Source organism: Phodopus roborovskii, unplaced genomic scaffold, assembly GCF_943737965.1.
Source record: "Phodopus roborovskii unplaced genomic scaffold, PHOROB, whole genome shotgun sequence".
Lineage (NCBI taxonomy): Eukaryota > Metazoa > Chordata > Mammalia > Rodentia > Cricetidae > Phodopus > Phodopus roborovskii.
In genome coordinates this window covers 4,014,609-4,037,780 of record NW_026126459.1, presented here as the reverse complement: position 1 = coordinate 4,037,780, position 23,172 = coordinate 4,014,609, and the positions used below count along the sequence as shown (strand labels likewise).

The 23,172-nt window shown below is 50.3% G+C and overlaps 1 protein-coding gene across 5 annotated transcripts in view; it reads left to right on the top strand.

The window, feature by feature from the left end:
• Csnk1e (casein kinase 1 epsilon) overlaps positions 1–19,981 on the top strand; it is a 35,526-nt gene extending 15,545 nt beyond the window's left edge. For 2 of the 5 annotated variants that reach the window (XM_051189379.1, XM_051189378.1), the window contains exons 2-12: positions 846–929; positions 9,105–9,215; positions 9,394–9,542; positions 11,265–11,493; positions 12,099–12,269; positions 12,804–12,952; positions 16,050–16,110; positions 16,802–16,994; positions 17,087–17,226; positions 18,083–18,146; positions 18,792–19,981. In XM_051189379.1, the coding sequence (XP_051045336.1) occupies positions 854–929; positions 9,105–9,215; positions 9,394–9,542; positions 11,265–11,493; positions 12,099–12,269; positions 12,804–12,952; positions 16,050–16,110; positions 16,802–16,994; positions 17,087–17,226; positions 18,083–18,099 (1,296 nt within the window). In that variant the 5' untranslated portion in view covers positions 846–853 and the 3' untranslated portion in view covers positions 18,100–18,146; positions 18,792–19,981. Of the gene's footprint in view, positions 1–241; positions 264–845; positions 930–9,104; positions 9,216–9,393; positions 9,543–11,264; positions 11,494–12,098; positions 12,270–12,803; positions 12,953–13,529; positions 13,634–13,728; positions 15,306–16,049; positions 16,111–16,801; positions 16,995–17,086; positions 17,227–18,082; positions 18,147–18,791 lie in introns of those variants that run through there. The other 3 variants (XM_051189380.1, XM_051189381.1, XM_051189382.1) reach the window with 3 other exon arrangements.
• The last annotated feature ends 3,191 nt before the right edge of the window (positions 19,982–23,172 follow it).

Genomic DNA, 23,172 nt, shown 5'->3' with positions numbered 1-23,172 from the left:
AGGGACTAGTGACTTTTAAATCTGCTGTAGCAGGGACCTCTACCAGGAAACCCTCCCTCCTTGTCTTCAAAGTAGCTTGTATGGGAATTCACCCAAAGAGATGTGTGCAGAGAGGCCTAGAAACAGTTCTCTACATCGTGAGTAGAACCTGGGAAGCATTGTGAGGGACCTTGCCTTCCCTTTACGAATGGAGATCAGACCCTCTTGTATGGGGCCTACTGGAACAGTCCAGCCTAGCGAGCTGCTCAGGGGCAGGGATAGAGGTGGGTACCCTGTGCCCTCGGGAGTCTCAGTACTGAGGGACTCTGTGGGGCCCTTCCCTTCTCGTCCCTGGAAGTTGGAACTTGTTGGTAGTGGCTTTGATTTTCAGGATGGTCTGCTCCTCTGGGGCCCAGGACCTCCCTGGGGTCCTTTAGAGTGTATGCCTGTAGAGGGCATGTAGATGAAACACCACTGCTGAGCCCAAGATGCAAGACTTGGGTCTCCTGGCTCTTCCCTGCATCCCTTTGTCCTTGATCAAGTTCCTTTAGGGCTTTAGCCCATGGTAACCAGCCTCCCTCAGAGGAGGCTCACATTGGAGGGTCTGCTTGACTTTCTCCTCCTGGGCCTTGGCTCTGATACCACCTTTTCTGGACTAAGTGAGGCCTGTTGTAAACCTGCCTCAGCCCTGCCCAGGTGTGTGGGCATGAGGGCTACCTGACACCTGGCTGCCCTCGAGCAAAGTGAAGCCAGATTGCTTCCCAGACTGTGGGAGGGAGAATGCCAGCCTCCGGTGGGGGAAGGGTCCAGGCCCTCAGGTGCTCGAGGTCCCATCTTTGACCTGTTTCTGCTTCTCCTGCTACAAGGGTGAAGCATGGAGCTGCGTGTGGGAAATAAGTACCGCCTGGGCCGAAAGATCGGCAGTGGATCCTTTGGAGACATCTACTTGGGTAAGTCACTGGGTCTCTAGCTATGTATGGCCCTTGGGACAGCTCTGGGGATAGTAATGATGAGGAGGAGAGTCTGGGATTTGGGGATCTGGGGACAGAACTTTGCTCTGGTTGTATGGCTTGACTTGGAAGCCTCCAGGGTGATCCTAGATCCACAAGGAGGCTCAGGTAGTTGGGGATGACTCTCACAGCCCAGCAGGCAGGGCTTGGTAAGCTGCAATGGCAGAGGATATATATTTAGCAGATTTCCAGCTGCAGCTGACCTGGCTCTCTACTGGGGCGTGGGAAAGCCCTGGCTGGGTAGGCATCCCCACCACTTGGGTTCTGGCAGGATACTGATGGATAAAGCATGTACTATCATGAACCTCTGGGGAGGCTCCCAGGAAGTACAACCCCTCCCTTAGATGTGGCTTTCTGGAATGCAGCCTGGGGCTGCTTTGGGAGGACACAGGGAGAAGGTCTCATCCCTCTGGGAGCGCCCTGTCTTCTGGATGTGTTGCCTTTTTGAAATCTGAGTTTGCCCTAATGTCTTTTTAAGCAGATTGCTGACATCTCAGCCTTTTTGAGTCTTGTTGGCCTGGAGGGAGAGTTTGCTTGGTAACTGCAGAGATTGAGTTGGGAGTCTTGGAGTTGCTGGAATGAGATGGCAAGCCTCCTGGGTCATCCTTGGTGCTGCCCCTGTGCCCTCAGGAGTAGCACCCAGCTGCCTCATGTTTTGCTCCTTAGAGAATGAAAATCACTTCTGTCCTGGGTAGAGAGAATGTACAGATATGGGCACTGTGGTCATTAATTAGTCGTTGTAGGGTTCCTCTTCCCCAGGGGACAGAGTCTGTGACCCTTTGAGTATGAAGTCTTCCATTCAGTAAGCCTCAATGGGCAGGGGATGCACAGGCCTTCCTGGCTCTTACCTGCATGCCCCTTTCTGAACACTGTCACCCTCAAGGCAGCCCCAGGACTTCTGTAGCAGAAGGTGCAGTGTGGCTAAGGTGACTAAGGTGACTGCCGGGGATTGCTACAGAAAATAGCCGGGGTGGCCTTGGTATCACAGCTCTACCGAGTGCAAGGGTAGAAGACAGAATGGGAGAGACACCTGGATCCTAGCCCTTATCTTGTGCAGCTGCCCCAGGACCTCAGTGTCCCCCATCTGTGCCTCCAGATGATCAGGTGCTGTTGTAGAACACAAGTAAAGCAACCATGTAGTCCAGTTTCGAGCCTAACATCAGGTAGCTCACCATGCCCTGTAAACAACTTGGTGTTTCTCTATGGGGTGCAGTGGTGTGTAGAACCAGCTACTCCAGAGACTGAGGCAGGAAGGCTGCTTGAACCCAGGAGATAATGACTAAGCCATAACAATGTAGTGAGATAACTGTGCTCAGAAATAAGTAACATAAGATCAGGATCTTCTGGTTCCTCATTCCTGCCAGAAGGTTCTGGAGTGAGCTTATGTCTGCTCTCATCCCCACCCCATTCCAGCCTGTGAAAGCCTTGCTGTAGTAGGATAGGCGAGAGTAGGGATTGAGAACTGGGCAAGCTAGGTTCCTGATTCCACTGATCCTCATTTACGGTGTGACCAGGGCTGTCCCTTTCTCTGAGTCTGGCCTAAGTGTGAGGTCTCAGGATGTGTGTGTGCATGTGTGTGCAGCTCTTGACACATAGTCTGGCACCTGCTGTTACACAATGTCCTGTCCTGACCCCTGTTCAGCAGAAGGGATGTGGAAACTTGTGGTTGGAGAGGTACAGCCTAAGGTCACTCAGAAAGGCCACTGTCTCTGCTTCCGTGGTCTACCTCCTTGGGGGCAGGACTTCCTGTTTTTCTGTGGTGTTGCCTCAGTTATGCTGACTGCCAGGTCCAGATTGACTCCTGTTTGTGTTTGACCAAGTTGACCCTTGGTCTTTCCTTTGGCCAGCTGTAAACTCTGGTTCCCTGACTTCCCTGTCTGAGATGGAATTGTGAGATAAGGGGTAGGGCCATGCTGTGTGAACCTTTTGCCTGTGCTGGCATGGGTACTGTTGCCTTTATGCTGTGCCCACCTTCCGCTCTGTTGGGAGCTGCTGCTCTCTGAGGATCTAAATCCTCTGGGGGCCTAAGCAGAAGGGAGTTCTCCCTCTGTCCAGCTTTGACTGGGTGCACCTATGTTGGAGTGTGTGATAAGCACCTCATGTGTGATGAATGCCATCCTAGACCCCTATCTTGTGTGTGGGGGAGCAGTGGTGGCTGAAGGGCCTCTTTGAATGGCCTTGCTGGCACCCTTTGTTCAGAGTGCTGGCCACATTCTCACCAGGGTGTTGGGCCAGGGCCTGACTCCAGATGGCCTCTACAGGTGGTACCAGGCCAGGCTTCCACATCTAGCTTTCCAGGATTGACCTCGAGGAAGTCTTGGGATGGGAGCATTGTGAAATGCTTGTGAGCCTTGGCCCTCCTTCATGTCCATCCATATTCTCTTCCCTTTGGGGTCTAAGGTTAGCTGTGCACCTTGGGAGAACTCTCTAGATTTATTAAAAGGTGGGGAGGACCTCTGTGCCTCAAATCTGTAAGGGGTACAGCAGGTGGCTTTAGGGATGCATCATGTTTGTTTGAGGCAGGGTCTAACTGTGTTCTGGCTGGCAGGCCTTGACATGGGAGTTGAGTTGCTGCTGCTGTTGTTGGTTCTGCGGCTGACCAGCTCTGCAAGCCCCTCTCCCAGACTCTGTCTGTATAGGTGGGTGGCCATAGAGAGTTAAAGGGGCTGCTCATCACTCCTACCTGCAGCTTCTTTCTAGGTTCCTAGTCCATCTGGAGCCAAGCAAGCTCACACCTTCTCTATGTCCAAGATTGTTTTGGGGACCAATCGGTTCCTCCGTTTTGTTGCTGTGTGAAACTGTGGGTCAGGAGTCAGGTCATTTTGCATATGTAGCCCCTCATGGAGACGAGGCACCTGTACCAGCCATCTTGCCTCTGGTTGCCCTGCCCTCTGTACAGCACTCCTACAGAAGGTGAACGGAGTGTCAGGACAGCCCTACCGGCTCAGTGCTGTCCGCAGTCTCCATGAACTAGTGTGCTTGGGAACTGGAGTGCACAGAGAAGCTGGGGCTCTGGGAGAAATTTAAAATCCTGGCTCTGCTCCAGCCAGTTCTGTCTGGCCTAGGCCAGCCACTTAGCCTCCCTGAACCCATAGCTCAGTGGTTGGCAGGATTAAGGGAAGTCAGAGAAAAGACTGGATGCCTCCTAATGGGAATGGGACTGCCAAAAGCCTGGCAGTAGGGGAGGGACCCATCGGGTGGGGAGGGGAGATCAGAAGGCTTTGCCTAACAGCTTGGGTCCCGGGTCCTTGACCTTAGAAGTTGTGTGGCCTATGGTCATTCAACCCTTGTGTTGGGTTTTCCCTGTGTCTCTGCTGAGTCACCAGTGCTTATAGAGACCATCTCTGCCCTCTGCCTAGATATGGCCACCTTGCTGTGACCTCCCAGACCTTCCTTCCCTCCTCAATCCCTCCATCCCTTTCTTATACACTGGTGATTCTTGGTGAGAGGTGACTTTTGTCTTTTGGAGGGCGTTTGGCAAATTCTGAAGACATTTCTGGTTGTTAGAACATGGGTTAGGGGAGCGGATAACGGTGGCTTTGGTAGGTAGAAGTCAAGGATATTGCCAAACCCCTGTGGCAAGAGTTGTCTGACCCCAAATGTTAGGACTGTTGAGACTGAAAACACTCACTGCGTGTCTACACTGCCAGGGACCTTCAGCTACCCATGGCACTGAACCCCTCAGCTGCACCCTTCCCAATAAGTCCTTGTATATTCTGTGACCCTGGTGTGTGACAAAACCCTGGCCCTGTTCCAGGAGCTCAACAACCTTTTCTCTAGGGAAGTATTCCTTCACCCAGAACACTGTTTCCTCTCTCTTCCTTCACTCCCATGTGGGGAGTTGTTGCCCCCAATCACCTCGCTTCATCCCATTTCTGGCTGGGGTGGGTTGATCCTCATCAGCCCTCACTGTGGAGTGCTTGTTGTGCCCTGGGGCTCTAGACAGCCCAGCAAACTAAGTTTGGCTAGCAGTTTGCAGGAGAGGCACCTGGGCTCGGAAGTAGATTTGAGCCGTCTCTCCAGCCCTCTATGTTAGAAAATACAGTGGAGAGTAATTGAGGAAAAACTCCCAACATCAACTTCTGGCGTCTGCATGGACGTATGTATAAGTGCATACGTATACACTAATGATGATAGTAGTGGTGGTGGTAATGAGGCCACACATGGTCAGCAGGTAACAGGATCAGGACCTAGGATCTGATCCAGTAACTTGGCTTTTTAGCAGACAGGCTCCTGGTATGAAGCCCAGGATGGCTTCAAACTTACCATCCACCAGTCTCAGCCTCCCAAGTGCTAGGATTATAAATATGTACCATCACACTCACTCACAATCATTACATTCTCCTGCTGTTGGCCCATGGCAAGATGGGGTACACATAGGACTCCAGGTAATTCCAGGTCCCTTTTTGTGCCATAATTGTATGGCTCCACAGAAAACTGTGGGCTCTGTGACATGATGGCTGCTATGTTATAAGTACTTTATGCGGGGTGGTCATTAATTAGTCCTAGCACTAGAGAGGCAGAGGCAGGTGGATCTCTGTGACTTTGAGTCCAGCCTGCTCTACAGAGCAAGTTCCAGGACAGGCTCCAAAGCTACACAGAAAAACCCTGTCTCAAAAAACTAAAACCAAACAAAAGAAGTACTTTCGGGGGAGCTGGGAGGAAAATTAAGTATTTGAGGTCCTCACAAGCATCAGAACCTGAGCAACACAGTCTCCTGTCCCCTGTTCACACACAGTTTTTAAAAAAGCCAGGTGGTCTGGTCACCACACCCTTTTAATCCCAGCACTGGGGCTGCATAGGCAGAGAGATGGGACCTCTGAGACGCTCTGGGGTTATCTGTTTTTGTGGTGTGTATGGGTGTCTTGCCTGCACAGGTGTTTGTGCACTCTGTGTTGCAGTGCTTGAGGAGGCCACAGACGAAGCCAGGTCCCCTGGAACTGGAGTTACCAATGGCTGTGAGCTGCCATGTGGGTGCTGGGAGCCCCACCAGGTGCCTCTGGAAGATCAGTCAGTGTTCTTCACTGCTGAGCCCTCTCTCCAGCCTCTCTGTCTTAAAAAAATTAAGGTGGAGAAGGATTGAGGAAAACTCCCAACACCAGCCTCTGGCTTTCACGCACACAAATAATAATAATTGTAATGATGTAATGATAATAATAACTTTAAATTTTTTTAAAAGTAGTTTACAAACCAGTTTCCAGTTGCTACCTGGATTTAGTCATCTATTCTTTCTTTTATGTAGCTCAGAAATCAAAGTACATATGCAAAATTGGAGTAATATGTTAAGTGAAAGGAAACAGAAGACCACATAATGGATGCTTTCATTTCATTGAAATGCCCAGAATAAGCAAGTCCATAAGCAGAAAGTAGCCAAGTGGTCCCTTGAGGCTCCGGGAAGGAAGTTCAGGGGGTCATGATTACTAAAAGACATAGACATTTGAGGCAGTGTTGGATATTTTCTCAGATTGACTGTGCAATGGGTTATACAACCCAGTGAACATCTAAATAGTTTCACAGCACCCATGACTGTATCCCACAGTTTACATATTACATTTCAATAGAAGTACACAAGAAGCAATGCATAATAATGTGTCTGTGAAGTGCCCCCCCATCAGCCATTGTTTGTTCATGTGACTATAACCCAGCACAGACGCTTCCCTGTGAAAGAGCACAGAATAATGGTCTGGGCTTGGCTTTTCCACTTCCTGTATCTTGGAGAACTTGCACTGTTCCATGGAATGAGCTTCCCCCTCTCACCATTGCGTTCTGTTATGGATCAGCTATTCTTTATTTAGCCAGTCCTGAAAGATGGACATGTGGGTGGTTTCCAAGCTTTTGCTTATTGCCAGGCTCTTTTTACACCATACAAGGATGCTGCCTGATAGGGCTGGAGAGATGGCTCTGTAGTTTTGTACACACTCGATAGGCACTGTGGAGGCAGGGGTAGGTGAATCTCTGAGTTCCAGGCCAGGCAAGCTATATAGTGAGACTCTGCCTTCCAAAAGAGAAAGTAACCGGGCATGCCTCTAATCCCAGCACTAAGGAGGCAAAGGTAGGCAGATCTCTGAGTTCAAGGCCAGCCTGGTCTACAGAGTGAGTTTCAGGACAGCCAGGTCTACACAGAGAAACCTCATATGGAAAAATAAAGCAAGCAAGCAAGGAAGGAAGGAAGGAAGGAAGGGAAAAGAAAAAGTAAGAATTCATATTGTTCTTGCAGAGTACCTGAGTTTGGCTCTTAGTTCCCAGTACCCACAGTAGGTGGCTCACAATTGTATGTGATTCCATTCTGCTCTAGGGAAATCTAATGTGATACTCTGGCCTCTATGCCACCCTGCCACCCCAAACACATACATGTTTTTTTTTTTTGTTTTGTTTTGTTTTGTTTTGTTTTGTTTTCTGTTTTTTGTTTTTTTGAGACAAGGTCTTCCTATGTAACTTTGGCCAGCCTAGAACTTGCTATGTTGACCATGCTGACCTCAGAACTCACAGAGATCCTCCTGCCTCTGCCTCAGAGAGTGCTGGGGTTGAAGGTAGGCACCGTCATCCCAGGAAAAAATTAAAATCTTTAAGAAAAAAACAAAATTGAAGGAATGTCAGACAGCCTCCTAAAGTGGAGGTGCTGGTCACAGCTAGGCCACAGAAAGTCGCCTTCCGGCTGTGTAGGGAGGAGAGTCCAGGGGTCTGTGAGAAATGTAAGCATTGTGGGACTTCTAGTTGCCCTTTGCTCCCCCATGGGTACTGTCAGCTCACATCCTCCATTCCATTTCCCCTTGGGTCTTTCCTGTCCATTAGCTGTTTGCCTGTGATAAGAATTGTGTTTTTCTTTCAGCCTTATTTCTGGAGCTTTGGCCAGTGTGAAGTGTTCTGGGTGCTTTTGAAGGACAGGGAACATTTGACATTTCCCCCCTTACCTTTATTTGTGTATGTGTAAGCTTGTGTGCATGGAGGTCAGAGGACAACTTTTTGAAGTAGTTCTTCCCCTCTATGCAGGTCTGGAGATTGAATCCTGATCATCAGGCTTGGCAGCAGTCACCTTTACCTCCTGAGCCATCTTGCCATCTCCTTGAGAACACCCCCCCCACACACACACACCTTCCCCATCCCTCATCTTCTCCATACAATAACTACAATTCTCTCAACTTTTTACAAGGATCCACTTTTGACCCATCCTTTCCCTCCCTGCCTTCCTCCCTCCCTTTCAAATACGATCTCACTCTGTAGCCTAGACTAGAAATCATTATGTAGCTCAGGCTGGCCTGAAGCTCATGTGTAAGCCAAGCTGAACTTGAACTTAGGAAGTCTCTTGGTTCAGTTTCCTCATCATTGGAATTACAGGTGTGAGCCACCATGTCCAGGTTTATCTTGTGACTTCTTGAGCCATAGATTCTGGCTGAGAGCTAGGCCTTGGAGTGTGTAATTCCCTAGGTAGAACATCTTGCTGCCAGCTGTGAGAAGCCAGGAGGGGTTGGGGAGAAGCAGTGATACAGACCGGACCCCCAGGCCTAGACTCAGAAGCCAGGAGAACTGGGTTCACTCTCCATTTCTCCATCTAACCAAATGGCCTTGGCCAAGCCTGTTCTCATCTTTGATGAGAGAAGGTGCTGGGGTCCATTGTGGGGGTTGCCTTTGATGTAGAGTGAATTAGGCCCATTCCTTATTGAACTTCCTTCTACTAAGAATTGTCATGGGATATCCCTGGTCCAGAGAGTCCCACTAGGCTCCTGACCTCTTCTGTGACCTTTCATACCAAACACACCTACTGCCTATCTCTAAGATCAACTTATGTTTTTGGTGATTTACAAGTTTTTGTGTCATCATCATCCATCCCCTGACCCCTCCCTTTCAGGTGTCAGTCTAAGCAGCCTAGGGTGTATCACCACCTTGCCTTCCATATACTTGCCGTATGCTGTTCAGGAAGCCTCTCGAGTACCCAGTGGTCCCTCTCCCACACACTCTTGTTCCTCTGTGATCTGGGTTCTTTACAGCCTCACTGAGTGTGCCTGATGCCCAGACAGCCTCAGGCCTGAATCACTGCATCCTCAAATGCTGAATGGGTAAGGACCACATGGCCACTTGAGATTGACCCTGGTCCTTTGCCTCCTCTGACACTGGCAGGTGCCAACATTGCCTCTGGTGAGGAAGTAGCAATCAAGCTCGAATGTGTGAAGACAAAGCACCCACAGCTCCACATTGAGAGCAAGTTTTACAAGATGATGCAGGGAGGAGGTAAGGCAGTGACGGGGTTGCAGGAAGGTGCAGGATGGAGGGAAGGGGAGGCTGGGGGATGGCATGGAAGGTGGCTGGATAGCAGAGGCTGGCAGTCCTGGTGCAGAGCATGGAGAACACAATATAGAGGACATGGGTGGGGAGTGACCCTGACGAAGCCTCTTTTCCTTGAGCCCAGTGGGGATCCCATCCATCAAGTGGTGCGGGGCTGAGGGTGACTACAATGTGATGGTCATGGAGCTGCTGGGGCCCAGTCTCGAGGACCTTTTCAACTTCTGTTCCCGAAAGTTCAGCCTCAAGACGGTGCTGCTGCTGGCCGACCAGATGGTGAGTCCGCACCCCTCCAGTTGTCCAGGTGACTCTCCTGCTGTGTGAGCCATTGTGTGTGGGTCCTACATCCCACCTTTAGAGGTTGAGCCTGTTCTAGAGATCAGGGGACATTGACTACTCACTGTGGAGCCCTGGGGGTACCTTTTTAACATGTAGGTTCCAGGCTCAACTCCAAACCTGACTATAATTACTTCTCTGTTGCTGTGATAAACAAGCTCGAAAGCACCACAGCTCCACAGCTCCACATTGAGAGCAGTGGCACACACCTTAATCCCAGCACTCAGGAGATAGAGGCCAGAACAAGTTTCAGGACAGCCAGGGCTACACAGAGCAACCCTGTCTGTAAAAACAAAAACATGTGACCAAAAGCAACTTACAGAAGAAAGAATTGATTTGGGCTTATGGTTCCAGAGAGGGAGTCTATAATGGTTGGGAAGATATGCTGGCAGGAAGACAATTTCTTAAACTGCTATATGTACTGAGTCGCCCTTTTGGTAGCCCTTGGGCTGCTGCTCTGCATAGTTGTCAAGCTCTGTCCCAGTGCCTCACCTGAGGGCTTCAGCCACCTGGTTTTCCCTTTACCAGGTTGTCATGGGGATTAGTGCAGTGCTGTGCAATTGGTGGGGGGCTGAGGGTAAAGCAGGTGATGCACAGAGGAAACCCTTGTCAAAACCAGGCCACTTTTCCTCTTTGGTATGTCCACCCTGTCTTAGTTGGGGTTACTATCGCTGTAATGACCAAAAACAAGTTGGGGTGGGGGAAGGGTTCATTTGGTTTACATATCCTGAGTCAGTCTACTGTAGGAAGCCATGGCAAGGACTCAAACCTGGTAGGAACTTGAAAGCAGGAGCTGATGCAGAGGTCATGAATGGTGCTGCTCACTGGCTTGCTCCTCATGCCTTGCTCAGCTTCTTATGCCTGCTTCTTATAGAACCCAGGACCACCTGCCCAGAAATGGCACTACCCCCAATGAGCTGCCCCCCCCATCGATTATTAATTAAGAAAATGCTCTACATTTTCCTGCATACAACTTTATGGAAGCATTTTGTCAATGGAGGCTCCCTCATCTCTGATGACTTTAGCTTGTGTCAAGCTGACATAAACTAGCCAGCACAACCCCCTTTCCTTGAGCACCCTATTTCTGTTAGGACCCTGCTTAAATTGTGTTAAAACTGCTTCTTTGTGTGTGTACATGTATGCATGTATGTGTGTGGTACCTGCATGTGCACTTGTGTGTATGTGCTCATATATACATGGGAGTGTTTGCATGTAAAGGGATAGGGTACAAAGTTTGACACTGTAGATCTTTGGTTGCTTCTCGCTTTGTTTTTAAGATGTATTTAAAAAGCTGAGTGTGGGCTGGGTGGTGGTGATACATGCCTGTAATCTCAACACTGGGAAGACTGAAGCAGAAGAATTACAGGAAGATCAAGGCCAGTCTGCATTACAGTGTAAAACCCTATCTAAAAAGCAAGGAAGAAGCCAGGCGTTGGTAGTGCACACCTTTAACCCCAGCACTCGGGAGGCAGAGGCCAGTGGATCTCTGTGACTTCGATGCCAGCCTGGTCTACAGAGCTAGTTGCAGGATAGGCTTCAAAGCCACAGAGAGAAACTCTGTCTCGAAAAACCAAAAAAAAAAAAAAAAAAAAAAAAAAAAATAAAAAATAAAACAACTGCCATGTCTATGTGCAGTGACCTTCTGTCTTTTACCTCCCGTAGATTAGCCGCATCGAGTACATCCACTCCAAGAACTTCATCCACCGGGATGTGAAGCCTGATAACTTCCTCATGGGCCTGGGGAAGAAAGGCAACCTGGTCTACATCATTGACTTCGGCCTGGCCAAGAAGTACCGTGATGCCCGCACCCACCAGCATATCCCCTACCGGGAAAACAAGAACCTGACTGGTACTGCCCGCTATGCCTCCATCAACACCCACCTGGGCATCGGTGAGTGAGCTGGGCCTAAGCAAGCATATGGTGGCTGCTGGCCAGGATGAGCCTATGTCCCTACCTGGGTTGGCAACCCCAGGGATTTTTCTGGTGAGCCTCACTGAGAAGATCCCCACCCTGTCTGGCCCAGGTCTGGACTTGTTCCATATGGACCCCTTCATACGCAGAGCTGTGTGTATTTTGTCTGCCTTGGCAGTCCTCTTGAGTGGGTTGGAGTTTCCCCATTTGTACATCTGAGAAATGCAAGCCCAGAGGTTTAACATGGCTGTTTTAAGGTCATGTAGCTTAATGAATTCTGGAGCTGGATTTAACCAAAGCCCTGTCTCAAACTAGAGTATGAGCTTTAAGCAGGAAACAGACCAGGCAAGGGGGTGGTAGGTGCCCACACACAGTTGTTGAGTGAAATAATGCCTGGGCTAGTAAAACTGGCTAGAACAGACATGAGAAAGCTCTGCCTTGGGCGGTCCAGAGGAGGATGGTGCAGCAGTTACAACAGTGTCCAGGAGCCAGTGAGCACTGAGGGGTGGGGAGGGGGGTGCACAGTGAAAATTGCAGCCTGACTGGCCTCTGACCCGTGACCCCTGGCCTCCTGACCTGTGCAGAGCAAAGCCGTCGAGATGACCTGGAAAGCTTGGGCTATGTGCTGATGTACTTCAACCTGGGCTCCCTGCCCTGGCAGGGTCTCAAAGCCGCCACCAAGCGTCAGAAGTATGAGCGGATTAGTGAGAAGAAGATGTCAACGCCTATCGAGGTCCTCTGCAAAGGCTACCCCTGTGAGTAGCTGGCAGGCATAGCATTTCTTTCTAAGGGCGTGGGGCTACTCCTGACCTTGACACCAGAATGTTTATGACTGTCTCTCACTAGAGTCTCACTGCCTAGGAGCTAGCTGGGATACCTGAACCCCGGCACCCGGCTCCTATATACCAGGTGTCTCTAGCCCCAGCTCTTACCTTATTCCAAAGCTCCACTCTCAGTCCAATGGTTTGAAGAAGTGGAAGCTGTCTTCTATTGGCTTAGGTCATAATGGGGCTCTGCATCCCATCAGGCCCTTGAACAGCCTTTGAGTTTATGGCAACTGTTATCCTGCTGGCTGTGGCTTTAGTGCTTGGTCGGACAAGTGGCAAACTGCGCACCCAGCTCCACAGCTCCTCTGCTTGGAAGTGGGCCCTGCTCTGTTCATTTTTCATTCTGCACATCTTAGATTGATACTGTTGCAGGGACACTGGGTGCCTAGAACAGTGGTGGCTGCTGAGGCTCCTGGGAAGGTGTTCCTCACAGTGGCCTCTTCTGTCCTTGTGACCCACCAGCCGAGTTCTCAACATACCTCAACTTCTGCCGCTCCCTGCGGTTCGACGACAAGCCTGACTACTCCTACCTGCGCCAGCTCTTCCGAAATCTCTTTCACCGGCAGGGTTTCTCCTATGACTACGTCTTCGACTGGAACATGCTCAAATTCGTGAGTCACCGGCAGGCCAAGGAGGGCTTGGGGGACTGGACAGGGCAGGCCCTGACTCATAAGGCCAGAGTGACGTGGTGGGGGGCAGGGCTCCCGTTAAATGGGAGGTATGAGCTGTTAAGTGTGAGTGACCTTGCAGGGGTCCCAGAACCCCTCACCACCAGCTACTTTGGTGTAGATAGGGTATGCCTCCATGGGGGACAGGGCCCAGGGAAGGCACTACCACCTGCCAGGTGGCAAAGGATCAGGCCTGGCCTCCAGTCCCTCTTGGATACCTGTGGTGTATGGATGGCACTGGCTGGACGCCCTGCTGTCTTGATGGCTGTCTGCACTTTCCTGCTCCTCTTGTTTGTATCCCAGACTGCAGCCCTTTCTGAGGCCTCTGTGGCCAACCTGGACCCTGTCATAGTGGCTTCTTTGTCCCTGATTATAGGACCCTGGGTCTTACTAGGCAGCTGGTCTATCTCCCTCTTTTAAGGGTCCTAGGGGTGGGTTAGGAAGAATCGTTCACCAGTCATGACTCAAGCACTGGAATCCGTGAAATTGTATGTCTTGTTTCACATCTCTTCTGGAAAAGGGGGCTTCCTCGAGCCAGGCTCAGCCCCAAGACAAGGAAGCTCTTGCGCCACCCTGTCCCCGCCCTTGGCCTTGCGCTGGGCCGGCATACTCACCCACTTACTGGTAAGGACCTTCCAAGGCCTGGCCTTTCTTTCCAAGATTTGCAACGTAGTCAGTGAGCATGAGGGCCTCAGCTGTGCTCTCTCTGTCCTTTTCAGGTGCCCGGCGCCCCTGGGCACCCAAGGACCCCCAGATAGGCCGGTAGAGGAGGTGGACCAACTGCCTCCCCAAAGATACTGGCCTGTGGTCTGGACTCCAGGGCCCCAGTTCTGACACCGCCAGAGCTATCTCAGCCCATCTCAGCCAAGCTTGAGGAAGCACCCTGTGGGATGGCGGGGTGAGACCCTGTTCCAGAGAGGTGGCTGTTCAGTGGAGAGGGTGACAGAAAAGATCCCACATGGGATTTCTCAAGAATGAACCAGCTGCCTGAGGGCTAGGACAAGCCTGAAGAAGGGATAGTGACGTTGCCTGGGAGGGGCTTGGTGGCACATCACAGGACCTTGTTCCATCTGGACCTCATCGTTGGCCTGTGTATTGATTCTGAGCTCATTAAACACTTCCCTTCCCTTCCCGTCGTGTGCCTCTCTTTTCACAGAGTGGCCCTTGGCCTGCTCTATCCAGTGTCAAGAATGAGCATAGATCTTGTCCTCTGAACACCAAGATGAACACAATTATTTTGGGCTCCTCTTCTCTCTAGGCCATAGTCAGTGGCCTAGGCCTGTTTTGTTTTGTTTTGTTTTATGAAGCCTCACAGGCCAGGGACCTTGGGGACAAACTTGTGGCTTTTATTTATCTCTGGGGCTGGAGTGAAAAGTGGGCAGGGAAGTTCTGCCCAGCTCAGAGCATGTTGGTTAAGGGCTTGGTCATGGGGCTAGCTCTTCTTGTCAAGGCTGCCCAGAGTGTTGGGTACCAGATGTGTGCTACAGAAAACCAGCTGAATCCAGTCTGAGGATGGGCTTGTGTCCTTTTCCTCAGTAAAGCTTGAAGAATGGATTTTGTGTTCTCTAGGCCAGTGCAGCCTACTCTAGTAGACTCTGGCCATGTAGTGCTGACTTTTTCATTCACTAAAATTATTGGAGATGGACACTGACTTCTCAGTCATCCACCAGATTGCACTCAGAAAGTCATAAGTGGCTGCTCCACCCACCGTGACAAATGTGAACATTGGTTATTCTGGGAGGTTCTATGGACAGCTGATGGAGATGCTTCCTTCACAATGCCCCTTGTGTTACTGGCCAAACTGACAAAATTTCAAACTTGGCCAGATGTGCCCTCCCTGCCCCATTGCTGCTATCCTGATCCCTTCCTTGGAGTCATCTTGGAAGTAGACTCTAGAGGTCAAAGGTGGACAGCCTTTTCCTCCACCATGTGTGACCTGCATGGCCAGCTCCATTACCAAGAACATCTACAGGACACACATCAGAAACTTTCACAGCCATCACTCCAAGACCAGCCTTTCCCACCTGCCCTGCAATAAACAAACCATTACCACTACTCTACAGACAGGGCTCCGTGAGCAACAGACTGGAAAGATCCACTTCACCTTCCATATTCCACCTCAGGGGAGTGGAGTCCCCCAGATGCTTGAAGCCTGGGATGTCTCTCTGAGAACACAGCCACTGTTCTAGCCAGGAAGAGATGCCATACCACCAAGGACAAGGTCTGCACAGTAGAGCCAGACATTTGTGTGACTTTGACACTGTTTTCTTGTGGGTAATAAAGGCCATGAAAACTCTCTGATGTGCATTTCTTGATGCGTCCATTGCATTGGGTAGGTAGAAACAGGGTGAGGGACCAGGTCTGGCCTGAGCCTGCTGGAGATGCTGGGACCCCAGCCATCCACCTGGCTATTGATGGCAGAGCTCTGTGCCCCTTGGTGAAGCTCTTAGCCTCACCAAACCTCAGTTTCTCGACTAGCAAAAGCTGAAATCATTGCTGCCACAGGAGGGACTGTTGAGTGCAACAGCTCTTGTTTCTCTCAGGTTGGGCTGTGTCCCAGCTGAGCCAGGCAGCCAGTGAGTGGGTGGGACTCGAGCAGTTCTAAGCCCTGGTTTCTGAGTAGAGGGCTGGGAAAGTCCAAGGCAGGTCTCTGAACTGTGTCCTTTTGTGGGACAGAATGGAACTCAATGGCCAGACCATGTTTAGTCCCAGCTTTGTATTGACTGTGTAACTTCAGCCAGGTCACAAGGCCTCTGACCAGGCTGAGTAAGGACAAAAGATGTCAGCACTTCCCCTTCATAGGGGGCTCCAGAGCAATGGGGGTGATGTGGGGATGTGCCTGCTGGTTTGGCTACCCCATTAGGACTCAGGGATCATTCTGAATCAAGCCACTCCCTCCAAGGGTCCCTGAAGACAGCTCCCTCCCCACTTCCCAGAGCACTGGACTTCTAAGTACCTATAAAGACATGGGTTTGCAGAGCCTATACCCCATGGCCCATGAGCAGGGTCCCATCTCAGCCTATAGCTCTCTCCTCCACAGATGCGGCCCCCCTTCTGCCAGCCCCCTGCCCTTCCCTGTGGACGGCCTCAGGACCAGCTAGGTAACTCAGCCAGGCGCTGCTCCTACTCTGCCTTTCTTTCTGGTCCTTTCTCTTGTACTTGCGGTTTCCACTTAGAGGACAGGCCCTTGGGGCTTAAGGCACCTTGTCTGGCTTTGCCTAAGGGCTTCTTTGCTCCATGGAACATCTAGCCTGACTTCTTTTATCCCCTGGGCTTCCAAGAAACAGCATTTATGGGGTCCCCTAGGTCTTTTGGCTGTCACCCCATAGTAGGAGTAATGCCCAGGTCTGGGAGCCAAAGAAAGGTGGCTCTGTGATTGGGGACCAGGGGACCTTGGGATAGTCCTGGCTCTGTTTTCATTAGAGTTGTGACTTTGAACCTGCCTTTTCTTCTCTAGCCTGTCTGTCAGCTAGCTGGGCTTCTGAATGCCCCTCCTGCTTGGTTGGACACATAGGGAAGGACCAACAGGTAGCCTTGGCCATCCTGGAGATATCAGCCTCGTCTAGCTGAGCTTTCTGTTTCTCTGGCAGCTTCCTCTTCTAGGTGTTGGGTGGCTTGGTCCCTGTGCACTGTGGTAGAGGGTAAGCTCTAGCGTTCTTAGAGTATGGGAAGGAAGGTAGAACTAGTTTTCTGAGCTTTCTACCTACCTCTTCCCCCTGCTCTGCCCTGCTGAGGTTCTGGGTGCAGTACAGCATCCTCATAGAGCTGACTAGAATCTTCTCTCTCTTATAGGGTGCAGCCCGGAATCCCGAGGACGTAGACCGGGAGCGACGAGAACACGAACGGGAAGAGAGGATGGGGCAGTTGCGGGGGTCCGCGACCAGAGCCCTGCCCCCTGGCCCACCTACGGGGGCTACTGCCAACCGACTCCGAAGTACAGCCGAGCCTGTGGCTTCCACCCCTGCCTCTCGCATCCAACAAGCTGGTCAGTAGGGGCCTTGAGCCTCGGGCTGTGCCCAGGGAAGGTTAGGGAACTGCTTATGCCCATACTGAGGGTGGCTGCTACCCTCCTTCCAGGCAATACTTCTCCCAGAGCGATCTCACGGGCCGACCGGGAGAGGAAGGTGAGCATGCGGCTCCACAGAGGTGCACCTGCCAATGTCTCCTCCTCAGACCTCACTGGGCGGCAAGAGGTCTCCCGGATTTCAGCTTCACAGGTGAGCTACCTCTTGGTGAGCCTCTCCGGGACATAGAGGGCCTAGGTGTTCCTGGTGTTGGTCTAACCTTGTGGTCCCCCCCCCCATACCCCTTCCCTCCACACACACACACCTTACTCTCATCACCCTGGAGTTAATTAGCTCTTCTTCCTTGAGCAAAGTGAGAAACTGAGGCTCAGAAATAACTTGACCCAGTAAGCAATAGTATTAACTGCCAGGACCCAGTCTGGTGAGTGACAGGGGCCGCAGAAACAAATCCTTACATTCCCTGTTGAGGACGCCCTCAGTGGTTCCCATCAGCACTGGTCACAGCAAGGGATATGGGAGGAAGGCAGGGTGATCCTGTCAGGTGATCCCACTTAATGCCCACGTTTGCACTCAGAATGTAAGGGAGGGCCTTGGCAGAGATAGACTTACCCCTCCTGCCTGTGGGAGATGAGCCTCTGTAGACCCAGACATGGTGTTGAACCATCCTTGGCCTCTGATTTGGGTGTGACCTACAGTGGTCCCTTTGCTTCCCGGAGTACTTCTAGCTATAAAGCCAGGGGCTCTGGGCAGTGGTGGTACAACCTTTAATCCCAGCACTCTGGAGGCAGGGGCAGGCAGATCTCTTAAGTTCTTTGTAGGCCAGCCTGGTCTACAGAATTACACAGAGAAACCCTGTCTTGAGAAAAAAAAAAAAAACCTGTGGGCAACCTCTGACCCCTAAGATCATACAGCCTGCCTTCAGATTAAACGCTGTGCTGTGATGGATAGTTCTTAAGGTGGGGATGGGGAGATTTGGGAAATCACTTTAGCCAGCTGCTTAAGGACTTGACCTGATTCTTTCCCCTTATCTCTCTGGCTCCTCTTGAAGACAAGCGTGCCATTTGACCATCTTGGGAAATGAGGAGAGCCACCACCGACCAGTGTTTGCTTAGGTGAGTGCTGCTGTCCGCTGGGGTCCCTAGTAGGGAAGGAAACAAGTGTACATGGAGTAGAGTGAGTACAAGTGGCACCAAGGGCCTCCCCTTCCTGCCTTTCAGGCTGTGGCTTCTTAGAGACAGTCCTGAATCTGTGTACTCCAACTTCTAGAAAACCCTTTTCCAGCCCTTGGTTCTTCTGCCCTTGTGGCTCTGAGGAGAGACCAGGGTACCAGCCACAAGTGGGCTTTAGCCTAATTTTGCTTTTTGACTGTTATTTAAGCTAATTTGTACAAAGCCAAAAAGGCCAGAATGTAGAAAAGGCCTTGGTGCTTTTATATCCAGGAAAGGCCCTCTGGCCAAGGTGGGTTAGGGTTAGACTGCCTGAGGCTTGGGAGGCAGTAAGTAGTAAAATACCCATTAGCCTGCTTTGGGAGAAGGGTCCACAGGCTCTTAACATATAGTCTGTTCAGGCCTTGAGGATGGCTGCTTAACCCACCAAGACAGAGCAGCACTTTGGTTCCCCATCTTGGGATGGCAAAGCACTGTGTGCTGGGCCTGAAACCAGACTCTGGGCTCCAAGTGGGACAAGGAAGGGATCTGGTGGCTGGGTAGACCAAAGCAGCCAGACCCCAGACCAGTTGTCTTTGTTTCCTTTCCTAGTGTCTTCGCTGCATTTTCTTAATGAAACAAAACAAAATAAAACAGAGGACAGAAAGAACCAACCACTCAAATGAACAAAAAGGAAAAAAAACACAACCCAGCACAGAGTCGACAATGGATTTTGTTTCTTTGATTTATTTTTCCAATGGCAAAAAGACAAAATTGTCCTTATCACTGAGGATTCCTGTTCCTTTACGTTGCCCACTGCTCCCAACCTGAAGGCTGCCAACACTCCTCTAATGACATTGGGTCATGCACCAGCCCCCTGATCCTACCACCACCCACCACATGCTGGGCAGCTGATGGAGGTGCCTGAAGAGCTTGCGTCAGGGAGTGGTTTGCCAGTCACAGACAAGTCCCACGAGATTTCGTGAACCTCGGATCCAAGGAGACACACACACACAGCTGCAGCCCCTTGGCAATGACAGTGGCCAGCTTTGTATTGGGCTTCCCCAGAGTCCCCTTGAGCATCCTGGTCCCCCTTCCTCCCCTCCCGTCACCTCTCTGCAGAGACCTTGAGGGAGCAGTGAGGTGGTGGCCATGACGCCTTGTGTGTGTATGAGTGTGAATGTGTGTGTGTGGCCTGTATTTTCCCAGAGCAGCAGTTGGCCTGCCATCCTGCCTGGCCAAGTTTCTGTTTTTGTCCCCCTAAAGTCAAGGTGGGGTGGACAGTGACCTCCACATCCCTCAGGGCATAGAGTCCTTGCTACCACCTGTTCCCAGATGCCAGTGTGTGGCAACCCCATATTTCTTCCATACCTGATCTTAAGGCAAGTTCACAGAGTCTGTTCCTAGTTGGCATTGGCTCTGGCTTACCATTTAGTTCCCTGGTCCTGACAGTCACCTGTGGTCACCCCTCTTCCCAGGCCTGACTTCTGAGTAGGACCCTGGGGCAGGGTTAAGTGTTGAATTTACCCTTCCTGGTTAACACCTGGTTTTTAATTTTACTTTATTTTTGTTTGTTTTCTCGGTGTGTGTATTTCCTAATTTATTTACCTCTTTTTTCCCCTTTCTTTTTTTTAATTAAAGAGCAAAACTTTTTATTACTTTGTAATTTAAAAAACTGAAAAAAAAATTACTGAAGAACTTTGGGGGGAATTTTGTACTTTTTTCCTGTGTAAATATTGGACTTTTTTGAGCTTTATTGTGGTTGTTAATTTGAAGTAATAAAGTAGAAAAGGACAAAGTGATGTTAGACCACCCTTTGTGCACTCTTTGCTCTTGGGTCTCTACTTGGGACAGCACATTAGAGGGAACGCACTTGCCTCAGAAGCAGCTGTGGCAGTCTTATTGTGACCTCGTGTCATGTGGTACGTCCTGGGCCAGGTGGTGGTGCACTGAGGAGGCAGAGGCAGGTGGGTCTCTAAGGTTGAAGCCAGCCTGCTCTACATAGTTCCAGGCTAGCCAGGACCTCATGTGAGATCTTGAAGATAAATAAATTTAAAATATATCTACATACATATGTGTGTGTGCATATATATATATGTATATATACATATGTATATGTATATATGTGGAGTTAATAATCTATTTCCTTGTTCTAAGGCTGTATCTGGGTGTGTTGTCAGTACAGAGCTCAAACATGGCTTGAAATTATCCATTGTGTGGCTGTCTCATCAATTTTAATGAGTTAGTACCCCACCCCCCAATATGGTTTAATTTATCTAGAAGTGAAATGTTTATATACATGAAAGTCACGTTATTAAACAACCATAATCAAAGAAAGGTGTGTTTTGACAAGTGCCCAATAGTATGAGCCTGGGGTCCACATGAGGAGACCCTGTCTCCCCAAAACACAAAAGCTAAAACCTAAAACAGCTAACAGAGCCTGCCGGCTCTTCACCAACCTTGTCACTTACCTTCTGTGGATGTTCCAGGAAAGCAGCAGTGGCTGATGGGAGGGAAGTGACATCAACCATACAGTTAATTAAGTAGGACAAACAACATCAGGAAGTTTTACTCAGTCTGAGGGCAGCCATGGCACCTGGTGAGTCATTGTCACTCATGTAGCAAACATAAAGATGGGGCTCAGAGGTATGCTGGATAGAGGTGGAGCAGGGTGCCCAGAGGAATTCCAGAGAACCAGGTAGCCCACTGCATAACCTTGGGCACTACCTTAGATACCGCTTGTGCAAGGTGAGGTTGATGATGTCCACTTCCAAGAACTGTCAGAACTAAATAAGAGTGTAAATGAATACCAGGATAAGTTCACGGAGGGCACCTGTGCTGAGCCGTGAGACCCCAGCAAGGCTAGAGTCTCATAGTCTCCATTTTGTGGATATTTACCTTGGTGCCTACCAACGCAACCAAACAAGTTCCTGCTTCACAAACCCAATCTCTGAACCTTTGCTATAGCCAGGCACCTGCACAGACTTGTCAAGGAGAAAGACTCCTGTGAGGAAGTGGTTCATCCCACACTGAAACACGCTGTGAGCTGGACTGTGTCTCAGTGGTAGAGCTCCTGCCCAGAATATAAGAGACCCTGGGTTCTATCAACAGCACGAGAATCCTGTGGGTGGGCTGGGTAGTGGTGGTATAAGTCTTTAATCCCAACATTCAAGAGGCAGAGGCAGGAAGATCTCTGGGAGTTCGAGGCCAGCCTGGTCTATAGAGTGAGTAGTTCCAAGACAGGCTCCAAAGCTACAGGGAAACTTTGTCTCGAAAAACCAAAAAGAAATAGAGAATCCTGTGGGTGACCCCAGGTCAAGCAGGACCTAAGGAAGAAGGGAAGGTGTATTGTACAGAGGAGATGTTAACCAAGATGCTCACCCTGGGCCTTGAACTGGGAATACAAATTGGCCAGCTTTGAGGTGAACAGCATTGTTTCCAGCAGGGGAAACAAGTGGAAAAGAGGCCTTGACATTGGGAGTGGGGGGAGCATGGCAGTGGGAGAAGTTAGGCAGTTCACTGCAGCTGAGGTCACTTTATGCAGATGTGGACCTGAAACCAGAAAGCTCTTCCTCTTCCTCCTATCTGCAAGCAGATCATCTTTTAAAACAAGAAACAAAACAAGTGAATGAGGACATGGTGGTAGCAGTAGTGTGTGTGTGTGTGTGTGTGTGTGTGTGTGTGTGTGTGTGTGTATGTGTGTGTGTGTGTGTGTGTGAAGCAAATGTGCAAGCAGTTAGCAAGCATATATGTATGAACTCCTGTGGAGGCCAGAGGTTGATGCTGAGTGTCTTCCTCTATTGCTCTCTATTTTCTGGGAGAGTCTGTCACTCAACTAGACCTCTCTGGATGGCTAGACTGACACTTGCCTGTCTTCACTTGCCCAGACCTGGCATTATAGGCATGTGTTGCCAGAGCTGACTTCAGGCAATAGGCACTATTGACAGCCATCCCCAACCCTTTTTCTCTTCAAATTCCTTTTTTCAAACTCTTTCTCAAACTAATGTATATATTGGTGTGTATGAATGTGTTCATGCAGGAGCCCATGGAGGCCAGAAAGAATGTTGGATCCCTTGGAGCTAGCTCAGTTACAGACAGTGTGAACCCCTTGATGTGGGTGCTGGGAACCTAAATCCAGTCTTCTGCAAGAGCAGCAGTGTTCCTAACTAACGAGCTATCTATCTATTTTATTTATTTGTTTGTTTGTTTTGGTTCTTGGAGACAGGGTTTCTCTGTGTAGTCCTGGCCATCCTGGAACACTCTGTAGACCAGGCTGGCCTCGAACTCAGAGACCCGCCTGTCACTGCCTCCTTAGCACTGGTATTAAAGGTGTGGGCTACCACCATCCTGCAGAGATGGCATCTCTCTGTAGCAGAGGGTAGGTAGCCTTTAAAGCACAGCAATCCTGTCTTAGCTAAGACAGCAGGCACGAGTGACCATTCCCAGGTAGCACATCCTCCCTGAGACCTGGCTTTCTCCTCTATAAGGGGAACTTACACCCTGAGCTCAGACACTGCCATCTCCCCTTTGCTGGGTACCTCAGTGCATCCTCACCTGACTTTGCCACCAGCTCCTCTGTGAGCTGGAACAGACAGGATGGATGTTCCTCTATGAGTCGTGGCAGGGAGACTGGAGGAATGACTTTTATGGAGGGTTCCATGGTCACCACCTAGGCAAGGACACTTGAACTGCCAGGGTTACATTTCTGGAGAATATGAGAGCATAAAGAGAAAGCTAAGAGGTGGGTGGGGCTCTGATGAAGGGGCAGAGCATCCTGGAGGGGCCTGAAGTAAAGGTGGTGGTCAGTGGTTTCAGGTAACATTGAGGCTGGCAGAAAAGTCTCTGTTGACCAGATTCTTTTTGGTTGTGAGCCTAGCCTTTAACGGCTGAGCCATCTCTCCAGCCCAACCAGATTCTTTTTAATGCCTTTTTAAAAATAATTTTTGCCGGTTAGTGATGCCTTTAATTCCAGCACGCAGGAGGCAGAGGAGGC